The sequence below is a fragment of the Mesocricetus auratus genome, unplaced genomic scaffold (genome assembly GCF_017639785.1).
Source record: "Mesocricetus auratus isolate SY011 unplaced genomic scaffold, BCM_Maur_2.0 Super-Scaffold_100010, whole genome shotgun sequence".
NCBI lineage: Eukaryota > Metazoa > Chordata > Mammalia > Rodentia > Cricetidae > Mesocricetus > Mesocricetus auratus.
In genome coordinates, this window is record NW_024429194.1 from 22074882 (window position 1) to 22093115 (window position 18234).

At 41.4% G+C, this 18234-nt stretch overlaps 2 protein-coding genes and 1 pseudogene across 2 annotated transcripts in view; all 3 read right to left on the bottom strand.

The window, feature by feature from the left end:
- LOC101841486 (UDP-glucuronosyltransferase 1-6) overlaps positions 1 to 18234 on the bottom strand; it is a 149173-nt gene that overhangs the window by 127387 nt on the left and 3552 nt on the right. The window lies entirely within an intron of this gene.
- LOC121142752 (UDP-glucuronosyltransferase 1A7-like) lies at positions 9951 to 11605 on the bottom strand. The gene has a single exon (XM_040753068.1). It carries the CDS (start codon positions 11023 to 11025, stop codon positions 10144 to 10146), a length of 882 nt encoding a protein of 293 aa, XP_040609002.1. The 5' UTR covers positions 11026 to 11605; the 3' UTR covers positions 9951 to 10143.
- LOC101829108 lies at positions 16389 to 17300 on the bottom strand (annotated as a pseudogene).

Sequence of the window (18234 nt, forward strand, 5' to 3'; positions counted from 1 at the left end):
CCCAGGATGACTAAAAACAATCCTGAACAACAGTAGAACTAAAGGAGATCTCACCATTCTTCAACTCAGTTATACTACAAAGCTATAGTAATAAGAACAGCATGCTGTCTTCCAGCAGCATCAGGTAAACAGGCCGGCTTCCCGGCCTGTGCTCCAGTGCCTGCAGATCCCCTGGGACCTGCACAGAGCTCCCAATCCCGGCGGGAGCCAAGCACCCCAGACTCCGGATCTTCGCTCACACCAACGAGACCAGGAAAGGAGAGGAGGCTGGGAGACCAGCGAAGCGGCGGTTCTTCCAGCAGCTTCAGGTAAACAGGCCGGCTTCCCGGCCTGTGCTCCAGTGCCTGCAGATCCCCTGGGAACTGCACAGAGCTCCCAATCCCGGCGGGAGCCAAGCACCCAGACCCCAGGTCTTCTCTCCCACCAACGAGACCAGGAAACCAGAGGACCCAGGGAGACCAGGGGAGTAGCTGTTCTGGATCAAGTACAACAGGACCCAGCATAGGGTCCAGGGGACCAGGTAAGAGGATAAGTGCCCCAGGTTCCTGTTCTTCTTCTCCACCCACGGGACCAGCATTCGGACAAGGAATAGAAGAACCACCAGATTATTGGACTTGCTAGCACCCACCAAAAGGGAACGCTGGTCCCCAGACCAGTAAGGGGCTCTTTCTGTACCCACTAGAAGAAGAGATGGGAAAGAGACAATACAAAAACACAGTCAGCAACAGAAAAACAAATATGACACCACCAGATTCTAGAGACTCCACACCAGCAAGACCCCAACATTCCAATGCGGATGAAGCAGAAGAGAACGACCTTAAAAGCACTTTCATGAAAATGATAGAGGCCCTAAAAGAGGATATTGGAAAATCCCTCAAAGAAATGGAAGAAAAAACAAACCAAAAAATGCAAGAATTGGAAGAAAAAACAAACCAAAAAAGGCAGAAAATGGAAGAAGAAATGAAGCAAAAAATGCAAGAAATGGAAGAAAAAACAAAGCAAAAAATGCAAGAATTGGAAGAAGAATCATACCAAAAAAGGCAGGAAATGGAAGAAGAAACAAAGCAAAAAATGCAAGAAATGGTAGAAAAAACAAAGCAAAAAATGAAAAAAATGGAAGAAGAAACAAACCAAAAAAGGCAGGAAATGGAAGAAGAAACAAAGCACAAAATGCGAGAAATGGAACAAAATACAAACCAAAAAATGCAAGAAATGGAAAAAAGAACAAACCAAAAAATTCATAAAAGGCAACAAACGGACGAACAGATAAACAGAAAATTGCAAGAAGCAATGCAAACACTGCAAGGGTTGAAAACTGAAATAGAGTCATTAAAAAAACACAATCTGAAGAAAGGCAGAAAATAGAAAAGCTGGACAAACAGACAGGCACTACCAATACAAGCATTACCAACAGAATAGAAGAGATGGAAGAGAGAATCTCAAGTGTTGAAGATACGCTAGGAGAAATGGATTTATCAACCAAAGAAAACCTTAAATCCAACAAATCCTTAACACAAAACATCCAGGAAATATGGGACACCATGAAAAGACCAAACCTAAGAATAATAGGTATAGAAGAAGGAGAAGAAATCCAGCTCAAAGGGGCAAAAGGCATATTCAACAAAATCATAGAAGAAAACTTTCCCAACCTTAAGAAAGACATGCCAATGAAGGTACAAGAAGCCTACAGAACACCAAATAGAGTGCCACAAAAAAAAATATCCCCTCGCCACATAATAATCAAGACCCCAAACATACAGAATAAAGAAAGAATATTAAGAGCAGCTAAGGAAAAAGGTCAAGTAACATATAAAGGCAGACCTATCAGAATTACACCTGATTTCTCCATGGAAACGCTGAAAGCCAGAAGGTCCTGGATAGATATTCTACCTACACTAAGAGACCACGGATGCCAGCCCAGACTACTATACCCGGCAAAGCTCTCAATCACTATAGACGGAGAAAACAAGATATTCCATGACAAAACTAGATTCAAGCAATATGTGTCCACTAACCCAGCCCTACAGAAAATTTTGGAAGGAAAACTCCAACCCAAGGAAGCTAACTACAACCAGAAAAACATAAGCATTAGAGAATCTCTCTCTACCAACAGCCAAAAGAACAAAGGGGTGAAATTCCACACATAATTCCACCAACAACAACCATCGCAAATCGAAGAAGGATGAGCAATCATTGGTCATTAATATCCCTCAATATTAATGGCCTTAACTCACCCATAAAAAGACACAGACTAGCAGATTGGATTCGAAGACAGAACCCTTCCTTCTGCTGCATACAGGAAACACACCTCACCCTTAAAGACAGACATTACCTGAGAATTAAAGGTTGGGAAAAAATTTTTCAATCGAATGGACCCAAGAAACAAGCCGGGGTAGCAATCCTAATATCTAACAAACTAGACTTTAAAATAAAATCAATCAAAACAGATGAAGGAGGTCATTACATACTCATCACAGGTGAAACCCACCAAGAGGAAGTGTCTATTCTGAACATCTATGCCCCAAATACAAAGGCATCCACATTCGTTAAAAAAACATTATTAGAACTTAAATCTCATCTAAAGCCCCACACAGTTATAGTGGGAGATTTCAACACACCACTCTCACCACTAGACAGGAATACCAAACAGAAACTCAACAAAGAAGCAAAAGGGCTAATAGAAGTAATGACCCAACTGGGATTAACAGATATCTATAGAACATTTCATCCACATAAAAAAGAATATACCTTCTTCTCACCACCACATGGAACCTTCTCAAAAATCGACCACATACTTGGCAACATATCAAACCTCAGCAGCTACAAAAAAATTGGAATAACTCCATGCATCTTATCAGACCACCATGCTTTAAAATTAGAATTCAACAACAACACAAATTGCAGAAAACCTACAAACTCATGGAAATTGAATAATGCTCAACTGCACCATCCCTGGGTCAAAGAGGAAATAAAAAAAGAAATTAAAGACTTCCTCGAATTCAATGAGAATGAAGACACAACATACCCAAACCTATGGGACACTTTGAAAGCAGTGCTACGGGGAAGTTCATAGCGCTAAATGCTCACATGAAGAAACAGGAGAACAGTTATACCAGAGAATTAACATCACAGCTGAAAGCTCTAGAACACAAAGAAGCACACTCCCCAGGAGGAGTAGATGCCAGGAAATAATCAAATTGAGGGCTGAAATCAATAAAGTAGAAACCAGGAAAACAATACAAAGAATCAACGCAACGAAGAGTTGGTTCTTTGAGAAAATCAACAAGATAGACAAACCTTTGTCCAAACTTACCAAACAGCAGAGAGTGAACACGCAAATTAACAAAATTAGAAATGAAAAGGGGGACATAACAACAGACTCTGAGGAAATCCAGAGAATCATTAGGTCATACTTTGAAAACCTGTACTCCACAAAATTCGAAAATTTAAAGGAAATGGATGACTTCCTGGACAGCTATCAATTGCCAAAACTAAATCAAGAACAGATAAGCAATTTAAATAGACCTATAACCCCTATGGAAATAGAAGCTGTCATCAAAAGTCTCCCAACCAAAAAAAGCCCAGGTCCAGATGGCCTCAGTGCAGAATTCTACCAGAAATTCAAAGAACAGCTTATACCAATTCTTCTCAAAGTGTTCCACACAATAGAAGCAGAAGGGTCTTTGCCAAACTCTTTCTATGAGGCTTCAAAAACCTTGATCCCCAAGCCACACAAAGATACAACTAAGAAAGAGAACTTCAGACCAATATCCCTCATGAACATTGATGCAAAAATACTCAATAAAATACTGGCAAATCGGATCCAAGAACACATCAAAACAATCATTCACCACGATCAAGTAGGTTTCATCCCAGGGATGCAGGGATGGTTCAACATACGAAAATCCATCAACGTAATCCACCATATAAACAAGCTGAAAAACAAAAATCACATGATCATCTCACTAGATGCTGAAAAAGCCTTTGACAAAATCCAACACCCCTTCATGATAAAGGTCTTGGAGAGATCTGGGATAACAGGGACATACTTAAACATAATAAAAGCTATATACAGTAAACCAACAGCCAACATCAAACTAAATGGACAGAAACTCAATGCAATTCCTCTAAAATCAGGAACAAAACAAGGCTGTCCACTCTCTCCATACCTTTTCAACATGGTACTTGAAGTCCTAGCTATTGCCATACGACAACAAAGGGGGATCAAGGGGATACAAATTGGGAAGGAAGAGGTCAAACTTTCACTGTTTGCAGACGATATGATAGTTTACATCAATGACCCAAAGAACTCTACCAGGGAACTCTTACAGCTGATTAACACCTTCAGCAAAGTGGCAGGCTACAAGATCAACTCAAGAAAATCAGTAGCCCTACTATATACAGATGATAAAAGGGCTGAAAAAGAAATCAAAGAAACATCACCCTTGCCACAAACAATATAAAATACCTTGGGGTAACGCTAACCAAACAAGTGAAAGACCTGTATCGTAAGAACTTTGAATCTTTAAAGAAAGAAATTAAAGAAGTCCTCAGAAAATGGAAAGATCTCCCATGCTCTTGGATAGGTAGGATCAATGTAGTAAAAATGGCAATCCTGCCAAAAGCAATCTACAGATTCAATGCAATCCCCATTAAAATCCCAGCACAGTTCTTCACAGACCTTGAAAGAACAATAATCAATTTTGTATGGAAAAACAAAAGACCCAGGATAGCCAAAACAACCCTGTTCAACAAGGCAACATCCGGAGGCATCACCATCCCTGACCTCAAGCTCTATTATAGAGCTATAGTCCTGAAAACAGCTTGGTATTGGCACAAAAATAGACAGGTAGACCAATGGAATCGAATTGAAAACCCGGGTATTAACCCACACACGTACGAACATCTGATCTTTGACAAAGAAGCTAAAAATACACAATGGAATAAAGAAAGCATCTTCAACAAATGGTGCTGGCATAATTGGAGACTGGCATGTAGAAGAATGCGGATCGATCCATGTCTATCGCCATGCACAAAACTTAAGTCCAAATGGATCAAAGACCTCAACATAAATCCAGCCACACTGAACCTCTTAGAAGAGAAAGTGGGTGGTACCCTTGAACGAATTGGTACAGGAGACAGCTTCCTGAACATAACACCAGTAGCACAGGCAGTAAGATCAACAATTAATAAATGGGACCTACTGAAACTGAGAAGCTTCTGTAAGGCAAAGGACACAGTCAGCAAGACAAAAAGGCAGCCCACAGAATGGGAAAAATATTCACTAATCCCACATCTGACAGAGGGTTGATCTCCAAAATTTACAAAGAACTCAAGAAGCAAGTCTCCAAAACACCAAAGGACCCTATTAAAAAGTGGGCTGCAGAACTAAATAGAGAGTTTTCAATAGAGGAGTCTAAAATGGCTGAGAGGCACTTGAGAAAGTGCTCAACATCCTTAGCCATCCGGGAAATGCAAATCAAAACAACTCTCAGATACCATCTCACCCCTGTCAGAATGGCTAAAATCAAAAACACCAATGACAATTTATGCTGGAGAGGATGTGGTGAAAGGGGGACACTCCTCCATTGCTGGTGGGAGTGCCAACTGGTTCAGCCACTTTGGAAATCAGTGTGGAGATTCCTCAGAAAAATGGGAATAAACCTACCACAAGACCCAGCAACTCCACTCTTAGGCATATATCCAAAAGATGCCCATTCATACAACAAAGAGGTCTGTTCCACTATGTTCATAGCAGCTTTATTTGTAATTGCCAGAACGTGGAAGCAACCTAGATGTCCCTCACCTGAAGAGTGGATAGAGAAATTGTGGTACATCTACACAATGGAGTACTATTCAGCAGAAAAAAATAATGGAATCATGAGATTCGCAGGCAAATGGATGACACTAGAAGAAACCATCCTGAGTGAGGTAACCCAGTCACAAAAAGAGAAACATGGCATGTACTCTCTCATATATGGATTTTAGACATAGATCTGGGGAGTGCCAGCCTACAATCCTATGGCCAGAGAGTCTGGGAAACAGAAACTTTATTTAGTGGCTGATCGAAGAAGAGGCAGACTCCCTTGGTTAAGTACTGAGCTGAACTCAAGAAAGCCAGTAACAGAGAGGGAGGACTGATGATCAAAGGGATTAAGACTGGGCTGGTTTAACCCCCAGAAACAGCTGAACAGACAAAGGTTAACTCTTGAATCCCAGGCATTAGCCTGGGAAGCCAGCATGGGACTGATCAAGACCCCTGAATCTGGGTGTCAGTGAAGAGGCCTAGGGAATCTATTGAGCCTTGGGCAGCAGATCAGTACCCATCCCAAGTATACACACGGACTTTGGACTCCAATAGAACAATGTGAGGTGCACTCTCACCCAGAACTCTTGGGAAAGGGTCTAGGCCCTGCCCTATATGAAATGACACACTATGGACACCCCCATGGAGGGCCTCACCCTCCCTGGAGAAATGAGAGGATAACGGGGGAGGGGGGAGGGGGAGGGGGGAGGGGAGGGCACGGGAGGAAGGGAGAGAATGGGAGAGGGACCTGGAACTGACTTGTGAAGCAACCTTGATTCTTATCTAAATTTAAACTGGAAAATGAAATTAAAAAAAAAAAGAAGAAGGAGAAGAAAACAGAAAAAAAAAAGAACAGCATGCTATTCGTATAAAAAGAGACACATTGTTCAATGAAATCAAACTGAAGACCTGGACATAAACCCACACACCTATGGACACCAGGATTGGATAAAGGAGCCAGAAATACATACTTGAAAACACATAGCATCTTCAACAAATGATACTGGTCAAACTGGATGGCTACACGCAGAAGAATGCAAATAGATTCATACCTGTAACCCTACACAAAACTCAACTCCAAATGAATAAAAGATTTCAGCATAAAAACAGATACATTGAATCTGACAAAAGAGAAGGTCCGGAATACCCTTGATCACATTGGCTCAGGAGCAGACTTCCTGAACAGAATACTGACAGTACAGACACTAAGATCAACAATTAGTAATAGGACTTCATGAACCTGAAAAGCTGCTGTAAGATAAAGGATATCAGCATTCAGACAAAGTGGCAACCTACTCAATGGGAAAAGAATTTTTAACAAATCCCCATCCTACACAGGAGTAATGTCCAAAATATATGAAGAACTCAAAAACCATATTTCAAAAATAATCTAAAAGTGGGGTACATATCTAAACAGGATTATCAATAGAGGGATCTCAGATGACTGAGAACAACTTTAAGAAATGTTCAACATCCTTAGACATCTGGAAAATGCACATCAAATCTATTTTGAGATTCCATCTTACATCAGTCAGAATAACTAAGATTAGTAACAGCTCATGCTGGAGAAGATCTGGAGTAAGGGGAACACTCATCCACTGCTGATGAAAGTGCAATGTTCTATAGCTACTAAGGAAATCAGTATGGTGGTTTATCAGAAGCATGGCAATAGATCTACTTATAGATAAGCTCTACCACTCTTGGGCATATATCCAATAGACTCCTCATCATACCACAAGTATATTTGTTCAGCCAAGTTCTTTGCTGAACTATTGATTAGAAATTAGGAAAAAAATAAACCTATATGTCCCCAAACGGAATACTAGATAAACAAAATGTGGTACATTTACATAATGGAGCAATTCTCATTATCATTCAAAGTATGAATTTGTAGGCAAATGTACGAAAGCAGCAAAAATCATTCTGTGTGAGGTAACCCCAATCAGAAGATAAGTATGATATGTATGATGTGTCTGGATATTGGTCATTATAGAAGTGATAACCATGCTGCAATTCATAGACACAGAGAGCTTAGGCATAGAGGAAGACAGTGGGGGAGAGGGCACATAGATCTCTCTGGGTGGGGGAAATAACATGTTTTATGAGTGGGCTGGAAAAGGGGAAGGGGACAAGATCAGGAGTATCATGTGGGGAAAAAAGAGGGCAAATTGATTGAGGCTGGAATTAAAGAGTATTTGAGTGGCACTATGGAAAGTTAGTGCAGTGCAGTGGAAACGTTCTATAACATATGAAAGCAATCCTAATGACGTCTCCAAATAACAAGGGACAGGGAACTCTTACTGGTCATATCTTTTAACCAAACTAAGCTTCCTTCTGAGGAGTGGTTTTGATGCAATTCAGGTGTTGGTCAAAGGGGTCACATGGAAATTCCCAAACATCCCAGGCCCTTGTCAAGACACTAGGTTGCTCTCCACAAACTGACAAGACCCCATTTTTGAAGACAACACTCACAAAAGTCTTGAATATGGTGCCCACATAGAACTTTCATCGCCATGTTCTAGTGTCTATGACATGGAAACATACTTGTGGACTACCAGAAGAGAAAAGGAAACACTAACCCAACCACAAAACCTTTGACCTATAATCTATCTTGTCTACAAAAGATGCTAGGACAATGGAGACACAAACCTTGTGGGAGTAACCAGTTGATGTCTGATTTGACTTGAGGCCCATTCCATGAAATGGAACCCATGCCTGACACTGCCTAGGTGACCAAGAACCACAGTTTAGAATTTCAGACAGCTAGGGTAGAACCAAATACTCCTGTTCTTAAGGAAAAACAAGTAGACGGGCGGTGGTGGCACACGCCTTTAATCCCAGCACTCAGAAGGCAGAGGCAGGCAGATCTCTGTGAGTTCGAGGCCGGGCTGGACCGACAGCCTCCAAAACAATACAGAGAAACCTTGTCTCGTAAAACCAAAAAAAACAAGTAGCAATTAAATGACTCATAATAATATTCTGCTATACTCATGGATCAGGGCCATAGTCAAGCAGCATCAGAGATGCTTCCTCATGCATCAGATGGGAACAAACACAGAGACCCACAGCAAGACATCACATAGAGAGACCTTGGAACACACAGTTCTATATGAGATGTCTCCATCAAATCCCTCCCCTCAGAGCTCAGGGAACCCCATGGAAAAGAGGCAGAAGGAGTTGGGGAGAAAGAAGTAATGGAGGACACCCAGAGAACCATCTAAAACAACTCAGTAAAGCTCACATGAACTGAAGAGACTGCAGCTGCATACACAGGGTCTACGTGGATCTGCTCCAGTCCTCAGAGGATACAGCATAGCTGCCGGTTTAGTACTTTTATGGGACTCCTGAATGTGTTAACCAGTGACTCTATGATTCATGTTCCTTCTCTTGGGGCTTATTGCTCTGTTGGCTCTTTTTGTCCAATTTTGATAAGATGGATTTTGTTTTATCTTGTTACATTTTATTTTCTTTTAAAAAAACCAAATGTACCTTCCTTTCATCCTACATATCACATTAATAATTTGGAAATTTGGAAAAACTGCATGTACACTCCCATAGAGCATATCCAAAAAATAAAATTAGGGCTGCTTCATGGCTTGATGTGTTTGCTACCTTATTTACTTTGGTTTTTTGAGACAGGGTTTCTCTGTTCAGCTTTGTAGACCAGGCCAGCCTGGAAATCACAGAGATCTGCCTGCCTCTGCCTCCTGAGTGCTGGGATTAAAGGCTTGTGCCACCACTGCCTGGCTCTTGATGCGGTTTTTTTTTTAACATCTCAAAAAAAAGTGAAATGTAGCTTGAAGGGTTTTTTGTATCTTTAAATTACTTTTATGGAATATTCAATAGCATTATGACATTTTTCAGAAATTTTGCGTTTTCTGCTTATTCCTCTCTGTCTAGTCAGGCTTACCCTCCATACGTTTTCCCTACCCCTGAATATTTCACCTTTCTGTTTTCATGTGGCATGTCTATCATTACTGACCTAATTCCTAATTTCTCCTAAGGAAAGTTTTCTTGCACCCTCCCCTTTCTAATTTTATGATCTCTCTCTCTCTCTCTCTCTCTCTCTCTCTCTCACACACACACACACACACACACACACACATACATACACACACACATTTAAATTTACATTGTAGCTTTGAATGTATGTGCAATATTGCCACAGATATACATAACCATGTCAATAGGGCACCTGTATAGAATTGTTTCCTAATTAGTAAACTGGCACAAAACAATTCTCTAACCCAGGAAGAAATTCCACACAATGCGATATAAACAATAAATCACACCTCAGTAAAGAATTTCCTTTGTATTGTCCAAACCCAGGGGTCTCTTCATGGACTAAAGGTGAAATAACATACCTGGGAAATAGGCTTTCTCTGCTGGCAGTTCATCCCACCAACGAAGACCATGTTTGGCATCACAGGTTTGGGGAAATCCAGCACAAAGTCTGTTCGTAACAACCAAATGGACACTTGGTTGAAGAGGTCCTCCATAGTCACTGGGGTCTGGAGAACTTCAGAGGCAATTTCTGAAGCAGTTTTGAAAAAATAGGGGCAAATTGCATGTTCCAGCATGTAGGATATGTGGTTCCAGACTCTCTCCGTGAAAGTCATGGTGTCTGTGAATTTCAAGAGAATTCTGGGAACATAAGAGAGGGGGCTGGGACACTTTGCACCCTCTTCAATATAGTGACAAAACACGCCTCTTGCAAAGATCACTGAAGGGAGTGACAAATACTTGGCTACAGTTAAGCCGCACACATCGAAAGGATCCAGAAACACAGCATCAAAAGAACTCTGCCTCAAGTGCTCCACTAACTTCTTGTCGTTAAACAAATCCCTACAGTGTGAAAATATTATTTCAAAGAAACCTTTGGCTGTGCCTGTCATTAAAGAAAGCATACTCTGTTCTGGAGTTTTCCATTGAGTGTCAGAAAAATACTTGAACTCGCGGTTTAAATCCTCTAGGGTGTGAGAAATTGAGTACGTCTTCACTGTCAAATTCATGGATTTTCCCAGTTGCCAACTCACCTCTGGCACCACTACCACCACCTCATGTCCTTTGTTGACAAGCTTTTCCACAACCATCTTCATGGTGAGCCAGTGGCTCCCATCCATGGGGACCACCAGCAGTCTGCCTGCCTGGACAAAGTCAGAGGCCAGCAGCAGACACACACACAGGGGAAGGGAGGCTGGAGAACCTGCAAGAGCCATGGAGAAGCAGGGTCCAGGGAATCCAGCTGCTGAGACTCTGAGCTCTTCCAGGAGAGCTGAGATCCTCTAATAGAGCTTCTAAGAGGCACAAGACCTGGTTCAGTGGACACGTGTATTTATATGTTTACAAGTAAAGTTAAAAATCAGTGCTAATGATTTACTCAAAAGAGTAATAATTAATAAACTGTGTTGGCTCCAAATTCTATTTTTCATTTACTAGATAAAAAAAGGCTTATGATCTTTGTTTTGGAAAGATCATGCCCTCTATTTCAAAACCAACTTTAAAAGAGTTGTTAAACAATGTGTTTGAATTTCGAAATTCAGGAAAATAATGAAGCTGCTTATAAGGATCATCTATATCCATCATATGCTCATTTATTCTTCATAAGAAGGGGAAACTATGAAAGATGGACAGTGAGAGTCACCAAGAAAAGGCACAGAACACTAGAGGTCACAGAAAATCGAGTATCTCCCTAAAGGCCACAGTATGTCCAAAAGGATAGACATGGGTCGAGTCAACATTGCTTTTTTTTTTTTTTTAGATTTCTTTTTCTCTTCTTTTTTTTAGTTTTTTTATTTTATCATTTTTTATTTTAATTTTAAATAGCTTGTTTTACATGTCAATCCCAGTTCCCTCTCCCTCCCCTCCTCCCGAATTCCCCTTCCCCCCCCACCCTCCCACCCTATTGCCAAATCCTTCCACATAGGGGATATCTAGAGTCTGTCATTTTACTCTGGGTAGGGTCCAGGCACTCCCCTAAGAGTCCAGGCTGAGAGAGCATCCCTCTTTGTGCTATAGGCACACGAAGACTGTTTGTGTCAACATTGCTTTGAGTCCATGGATCTGAGAGTGAAGGAGTCTTGACTAACAAACACTGAGTCTTGGAACTCTGTTCCACTACAGGACACCAGTAAACCAATAGCACAGCCACTGTGCCTTTCAAAATGAATACATTGACTGTGTTAGATAAATTTCTATTATTTCTTGCACCATGTCTAAGACAGGATGACTTTCCTTCTGAGCCTGGCTTTCAGACAGACATCTGGACAGAAGACAGAAGACAAAGAGCTGAGCCTCTGAGAGCTTGTTGCCTCCAATGATGGTGGTCAGAGTATGTTACCTCACACATAATGGCTAGGGGCTCTGCTTTCCTAGGAACAAACGGATCAGAATTTAGGGTTTAAACTTTCATCACAGTTCCAGGAGGGGCTGATGTTGGACTTAGAACTGGCATTGAATAATGAGTCAGGACATAATGACAGCATATCTAGTGAGTTTGTTAAAAAAAAAAGTCTCTAATCACATTTTGCTTCAGGAAACAGTAGTCACTCGAGCCATTTGACTCTGGTATAAACTGTAATACCCATAATACCCAGAGTCTGCTCAGCACATACAGTGTAGGAGCAGTGTTCTACCCCACCTGCAGATACCAGACAGCATGACCTCTGTGCAGAGACTCTTAGAGCAACTTTATGAAGATTTAAACAGATATTGTAAGAGTTCCATGCTACTAACTTTTCTATACTCTCATGCATTGTCTTGAAGCTAATCTGTGTGTGTGGCATAAAAATATAATTTCATGTCTTCTCATGTAGACGTTCAGGTGAGGCCACAGCATCTGTTCAAGAATCCATTTCATCCAAATTGGAGGACTTAACACAGGATTTTTTTTTTTGGTTTTTCGAGACAGGGTTTCTCTATGGCTTCGGAGGCTGTCCTGGAACTCTCTCTGTAGACCAGGCTGGCCTCGAACTCACAGAGATCCGCCTGCCTCTGCCTCCCGAGTGCGTGCGCCACCAACGCCCGGCTTAACACAGGAATTTAAAAAAAATAGCCAACTATGAGTGGATTTATCTTGGGATCTTCAGTAGTATTCTACTGACTTTGTATAAGAGATGATTTCGAGATGCTTAAGAAAACTTGCTTACACACTCTAGCCTGGTTTCCTCTGTTGTTACTATGGTAAAAACACTAACAAAATGAGCTTAATGGAGAAGGGGTTTATTTTAGCCCAAAATTCTTGGTCACTGTCCAACACTGCAAAGAAGTAGAGGTTCAAAAACCTTAAGACAGCTGTCACATCACATCCACAGGCAAGAGCAGACAGAAATAACTACATCTGTGCTTACTTTCAGCCCATTTCTCCATCCTTATACAACCCAGAAGCTACACACAGAAAATGGTGGACTCACAGTGGACAAGGTCTTCCCATATCAATTAATATAATCAAGACAACCCCCCACAGATGTGCCCATAAACCCGTCTGATGTACGCATTCCCTCACAGAGGCTCTCTTTCCAGGATATTCTAGATTATGCCAATCTGGTAACTAAAACTAACCATCATGACTCCATCCTTTTTCAACTAGAAACACAGATATTGCTTTAAGTCATAACTTTGTCCCCCAAAACTACATGCTTATCTCATACTGTAAAATACAGTTCACTTTCCAAATCCCCAAAGTCTTTAAAATTTCCAAAACTGTAAAAGTCCTAAGTCTCTTTACTGTGAACCTATAGCACTGAAAACAGGAAGTTGAAGAAAACTCATGTTAAGAGTGCACGCTGCTCTTGCAGAAGACGGGAGTTCAGGTCCTTCTGAATACCCAGATCAGACAGCTCACAACCCCTGGTAACTCCAGCTCCAAGGGATCCCATGTTCTCTTCTGGACTCCACAGGCACTGCGCTCACATGTATAAGTCCACACTCAGACACACAGGTACATATACTTAAAAATAGAAATAAACTCTTAAAAACAGAAACAAAAGCTGTGGGAAGCCAAACTGACCCCATTCTTTCTCAGAGGTCCTTGTCCTTGTCCAAGAGTGGACTTGGCATGTCTGGTCTAGGGCTGGAGTCAGTGCCTTGGAAGAGTCAATGTTGTGGTTTTTCTGGCACCCAAGTCTTCCCTCTAGGCTGTGATTATTATACCTTAGGCAAGCACGACTGAGGTATTGTGGGTTTTTTTTTTTTTGCCAACATAGTCTGACTTAGATCTCAGCTGACCTTGACCATGTTTCCTCTTGCAAATAGTACATATGATGCTGTACTTGTCAATGCACTTACTTGGCATAAGCCATTGATTTATGCCAGACCTCCTGGTCCTAGCTACTGCATTTAGCTTTATTTCTCATCCCTTGTCCTCCTACTCATCCCTTTGCCTTTGGAGACCTTTATTCCTGTAGGTTTTGGATCAAAAACAAGAGGCATATACTTCCAACATATAAAAATTCAGAACAATCATTCTTGTTCTAAAAAGGAAGAATCGTATCATTAAATGATTGAATCAATACAAAATAAAAACTCTGCAGGGTAGCACTAATCTAACTATCCAGCATCTGGGGATAATAACGGACTCCAAAGGGTTTAGGTAGCCCCATTTCTCCAGCTCTGCCATCTGCATGATACAGTTTCTCACTTAGGCTCAGGTTGACTCTACTCCACATCTGAAAGTCTTTTTTGGGGGTGGGGTAGATATCCCACAGTCCTAGCATCTCCAATGTACTGTAGTCTCCACTGTCATGGGGGTTTCACTTTCATAACTACATGCAGTGGTCTTTTTTTGACCTCTCTGCAGGGCTTCCCACCATGCCACACATTGCCTGGCCTCAGGGGTTCCCTATGATCCTGCAATCCTTCAACTTTGCATTCAAAACCAGTACCCCATAGATGACACAACACCACCAGGGTCTGCTGCCAGTCTGGGATGCAGCCTGATCTCCTGGGACCACAGCTGTATCAGCTGTGCTGACCCTGAGGAAACCCTTTCCCCTTGCCGCACTGCAGTACAGGAGACTTTTCAGCCATGTTGCTGATCAGTTACAGCTGCTGCCTCCGCGCCAGCACAAACATCATCCTGCCTTGATATTTCTTCTACCAACAAACCTGCTCATTATCTCTAAGCACATCTTCTCTCAGGCCCTCAGCATACAGGCAAAATGAAGATGAAGAATGAATCCCAACAAAACCAGATCTTTTAATTCAGATATAGTTAAATAAAAAGAACAGCCCCAGCACACATTTGTATCACACACTTTTTAAAAGCTGTATTAACATAGCTACTTCCCAGAGGGATTGTACCAGCTAGCTATAAAAAGACAAGTGACTTTATTAAAAATAATTGACAACTATGAATATGAAAGTCACAAAAAGGAGAAATCCCAGTGGGTACCTCTGTCTGTGGAGATCAGCAGCAGGAACTGAAGCAGCTGCACGTGATATTTCTTGTTTGACAATGGCTGGCATCACTAGGTCTGCCAGTTAAAGCACAGAGTTGTTCAGGATTTACAAAACACTTTCTCTAACTGATTAAAGTACTTCATGAACCATTTGACCCAGGAACTCTACTTTATATCTGCTACTCAGATAATGCAAAGAATGTGGACACACGTGCAAGTAAAGGAAAAATCCCCAATAGTGGTTAGTAGTCTTGTTCACACAAAAAAGTATAAAAGGGCTAACCAATATAAAAGTTTTAATGGGATTAGTAAAGCAGTAAACTTACTGGCTTACGACCATGCCTGTGATCATTGTCAAATGCAAATGTAAATAAGATTGCTTGTGTTGTTATTATTATTTTATTTAATGGAATGAATGTATGTATTTGGTATATGCGAAGTTTCCAAAAGTTGGAAAATTCATAAATACAACTAAGGGTGCTTTCCTATGGAGTGTAGACTGAAACTAGGAAAAGAAGGTTTCATGATTTGATGTGTATTTCAGTGACTCTAAAAACAATATTAAAATGTAGCTTGGGGCTGGAGAGATGGCTCAGAGGTTAAGAACACTGACTACTCACTCAGAGGTTCTGAGTTCAATTCCCAGCAACCACATGGTGTCTCCCAACCATCTGTAATGAGATCTAGTGCCCTCTTCTAGTGTGCAGGTTTACATGCAGGCAGAACACTGTATGCATAATAAATCTTTTTTTTAAAAATGTAGCTTGGAAGTGTTTGCACCATTTTAAAATTAGCACACAAAGTAATGGGTGGCACTGTGCTATTTCCATGCATTTGTGTCATTGAACTTTGCCCTTGTGTATCCATTCCTCACCTACCCTACTATAGCCTATGCACCCATTTGCTCGTCCCTTACTTCCCACTAACTAGTGCTCTTCCCTCAGGTCAATCCCTCCACTGTCAAGGTACCTTATTTTAAATTTGCATAACATGCACAAACCTACATACACATTGAGCAAAGAAGAGGAGATATACACATAAATTTAAATCCAGCTCATAGCTTGGAGGTTATACGCAATTATGCCCTGGGTATTCACATCTGTATTAACAGGGTACCTGGATAGAATTTTCTATTAACCAGAAAGAGATTCCAGATGCAGCTAAAGTAAATATCAAATCACAGTTCAGTAAAGAGTTTCCTCTTTATTGTCCAAAGCCAAGCTAAAGGAGAGACAGTATACCTTGGAAAGTGGCTTTCCCTGGTAGCAGTTGATCCCACCAATCAAGACCATGTTGGGCATCACAGGTCTTGGGAACTCAAAGACAAAGTCAGTGCATAACAACCAAATGGACACTTGGCTGAAGAGGTCATCCATAGTCACTGGGGTCTGGAGAACTTCAGAGGCAATTTCTACAGCAGTTTTGTAGATATAAGGGCAAATGGGATGTTCCATCATATAGAGGAGATAATTTCAGACTCTCTCCTTGAAAGTCATGGTGCCTGTGAGTTTTGAGAAAACTCTGGGAACATAAGAAAGAGGACTGGGGCACTGAGTACCATCATCAAGAAAATAACAAAATACTCCTCTAGTGAAGATCACGGACGGAAGTGACAAGTACTTGGCAACAGTTAAGCCACACACACCGAAAGGATCCAGAAACACAGCATCAAAAGAACTCTGCCTCAAGTGCTCCACTAACTTCTTGTCGTGAAACAAACTCCTACACTGTGAAAATAATAATTCCAGATACTTGCTGGCTGTGTTTTGTAACACAGCATAGACGGTTTCTTCCCAAGGTCTCCACTGAGAACCACTAAAAACCTTGAACTCTCTGTCCAGATCCTCCAGAGTGTGAGAGGTTGAGTACGTCTTCACTGTCAAATTCATGGATTTTTCCAGCTGCCAACTCACCTCTGGCATCACTACCACCACCTCATGCCCTCTGTGGCTGAGTTTCTCCACAACCATCTGCATGGTGAACCAGTGACTCCCATCCATGGGGACCACCAGCAGTCAGCAGCCAGAGGCCAGCAGCAGATACACATACAGAGAAAGGGAGGCTGGAGAACCTGCAGGAGCCATGGAGAAGCAGAGTCCAGGGGAATCCATCTGCTGAGACTCTGGTCTCTTACAGCACAATAGAGGAAAAACAAACATCACACCCAGCAGTTATAAGTGTTTGTATATGCATAAGAAAAGTTAAATTCAGTGCTAATGATTCACTAAAAAGAATAATACTTAATGAAATATCTATTTGTGTGTTTTCCATATAAGAAATATATGATCTTTGCCTAGGAAAAGATTATGTCATCTATTGCAATACCAGTTTTGAAAGAGTAATGAAACCATAGGTTTTGATTTTCAGAATTCAGTACTCAGTTCCTATAAGGAGTCTCTGTATGCATCATGTGTTTGTTTGAGCATCATAAGAGGGTGGGTTAAGAAGAATAGACAGTGAGAAATGTGTTAGTCAAGAGGAAGAGCTATAGAATGCTAGAGAAGTGCACAGGAAAGCCAGTTCCTCGCTAAAGAACACCTGGTGTAGGGAAGGGCTGGAACAGAGCCAGAACATCTCTACATTGCTCTTGTAGGTGTGACAACTTCATAAATCTGAAATTGCAAGAGACTTGGATGATAAGCACTGAGCCTGGGGACACTGTTCTACAGCAGGACCCTTGTAAGCCAATAATCCCAGCACCACCCATGATTAAAAAGCAGTGTCTCTGAAATACTGGCTGTTTGGCTGTTTGGGGGTCAATGGAAAGGTTCCCTTCTTTCCTTCAATAAAAGAATGACAATTTATGAGCCTGGCTTCTGAATCATCCTCTAGACAGAAGGAAGAAGAGTGTTGGGTCTGAACTCTGATAAGTCTCTGAGCCTTCCAATGATGATGGCCAGGTTGATTTGCTCCAGGTAAATACAGTACCCAGGGTACTTCTTTGCTGAAGACTTTGAGGTCCCCTCTGACTTAGAACTTTGAGATGTCATCAGAGGTTCAGAACAGAAATGTTGCCAGCTTCCCAAACAG

Coding starts and splice junctions, on each gene's coding strand:
- LOC121142752 (XM_040753068.1), bottom strand. CDS start 11,025: ATGGCTCTTGCAGGTTCTCCAGCCTCCCTTCCCCTGTGTGTGTGTCTG.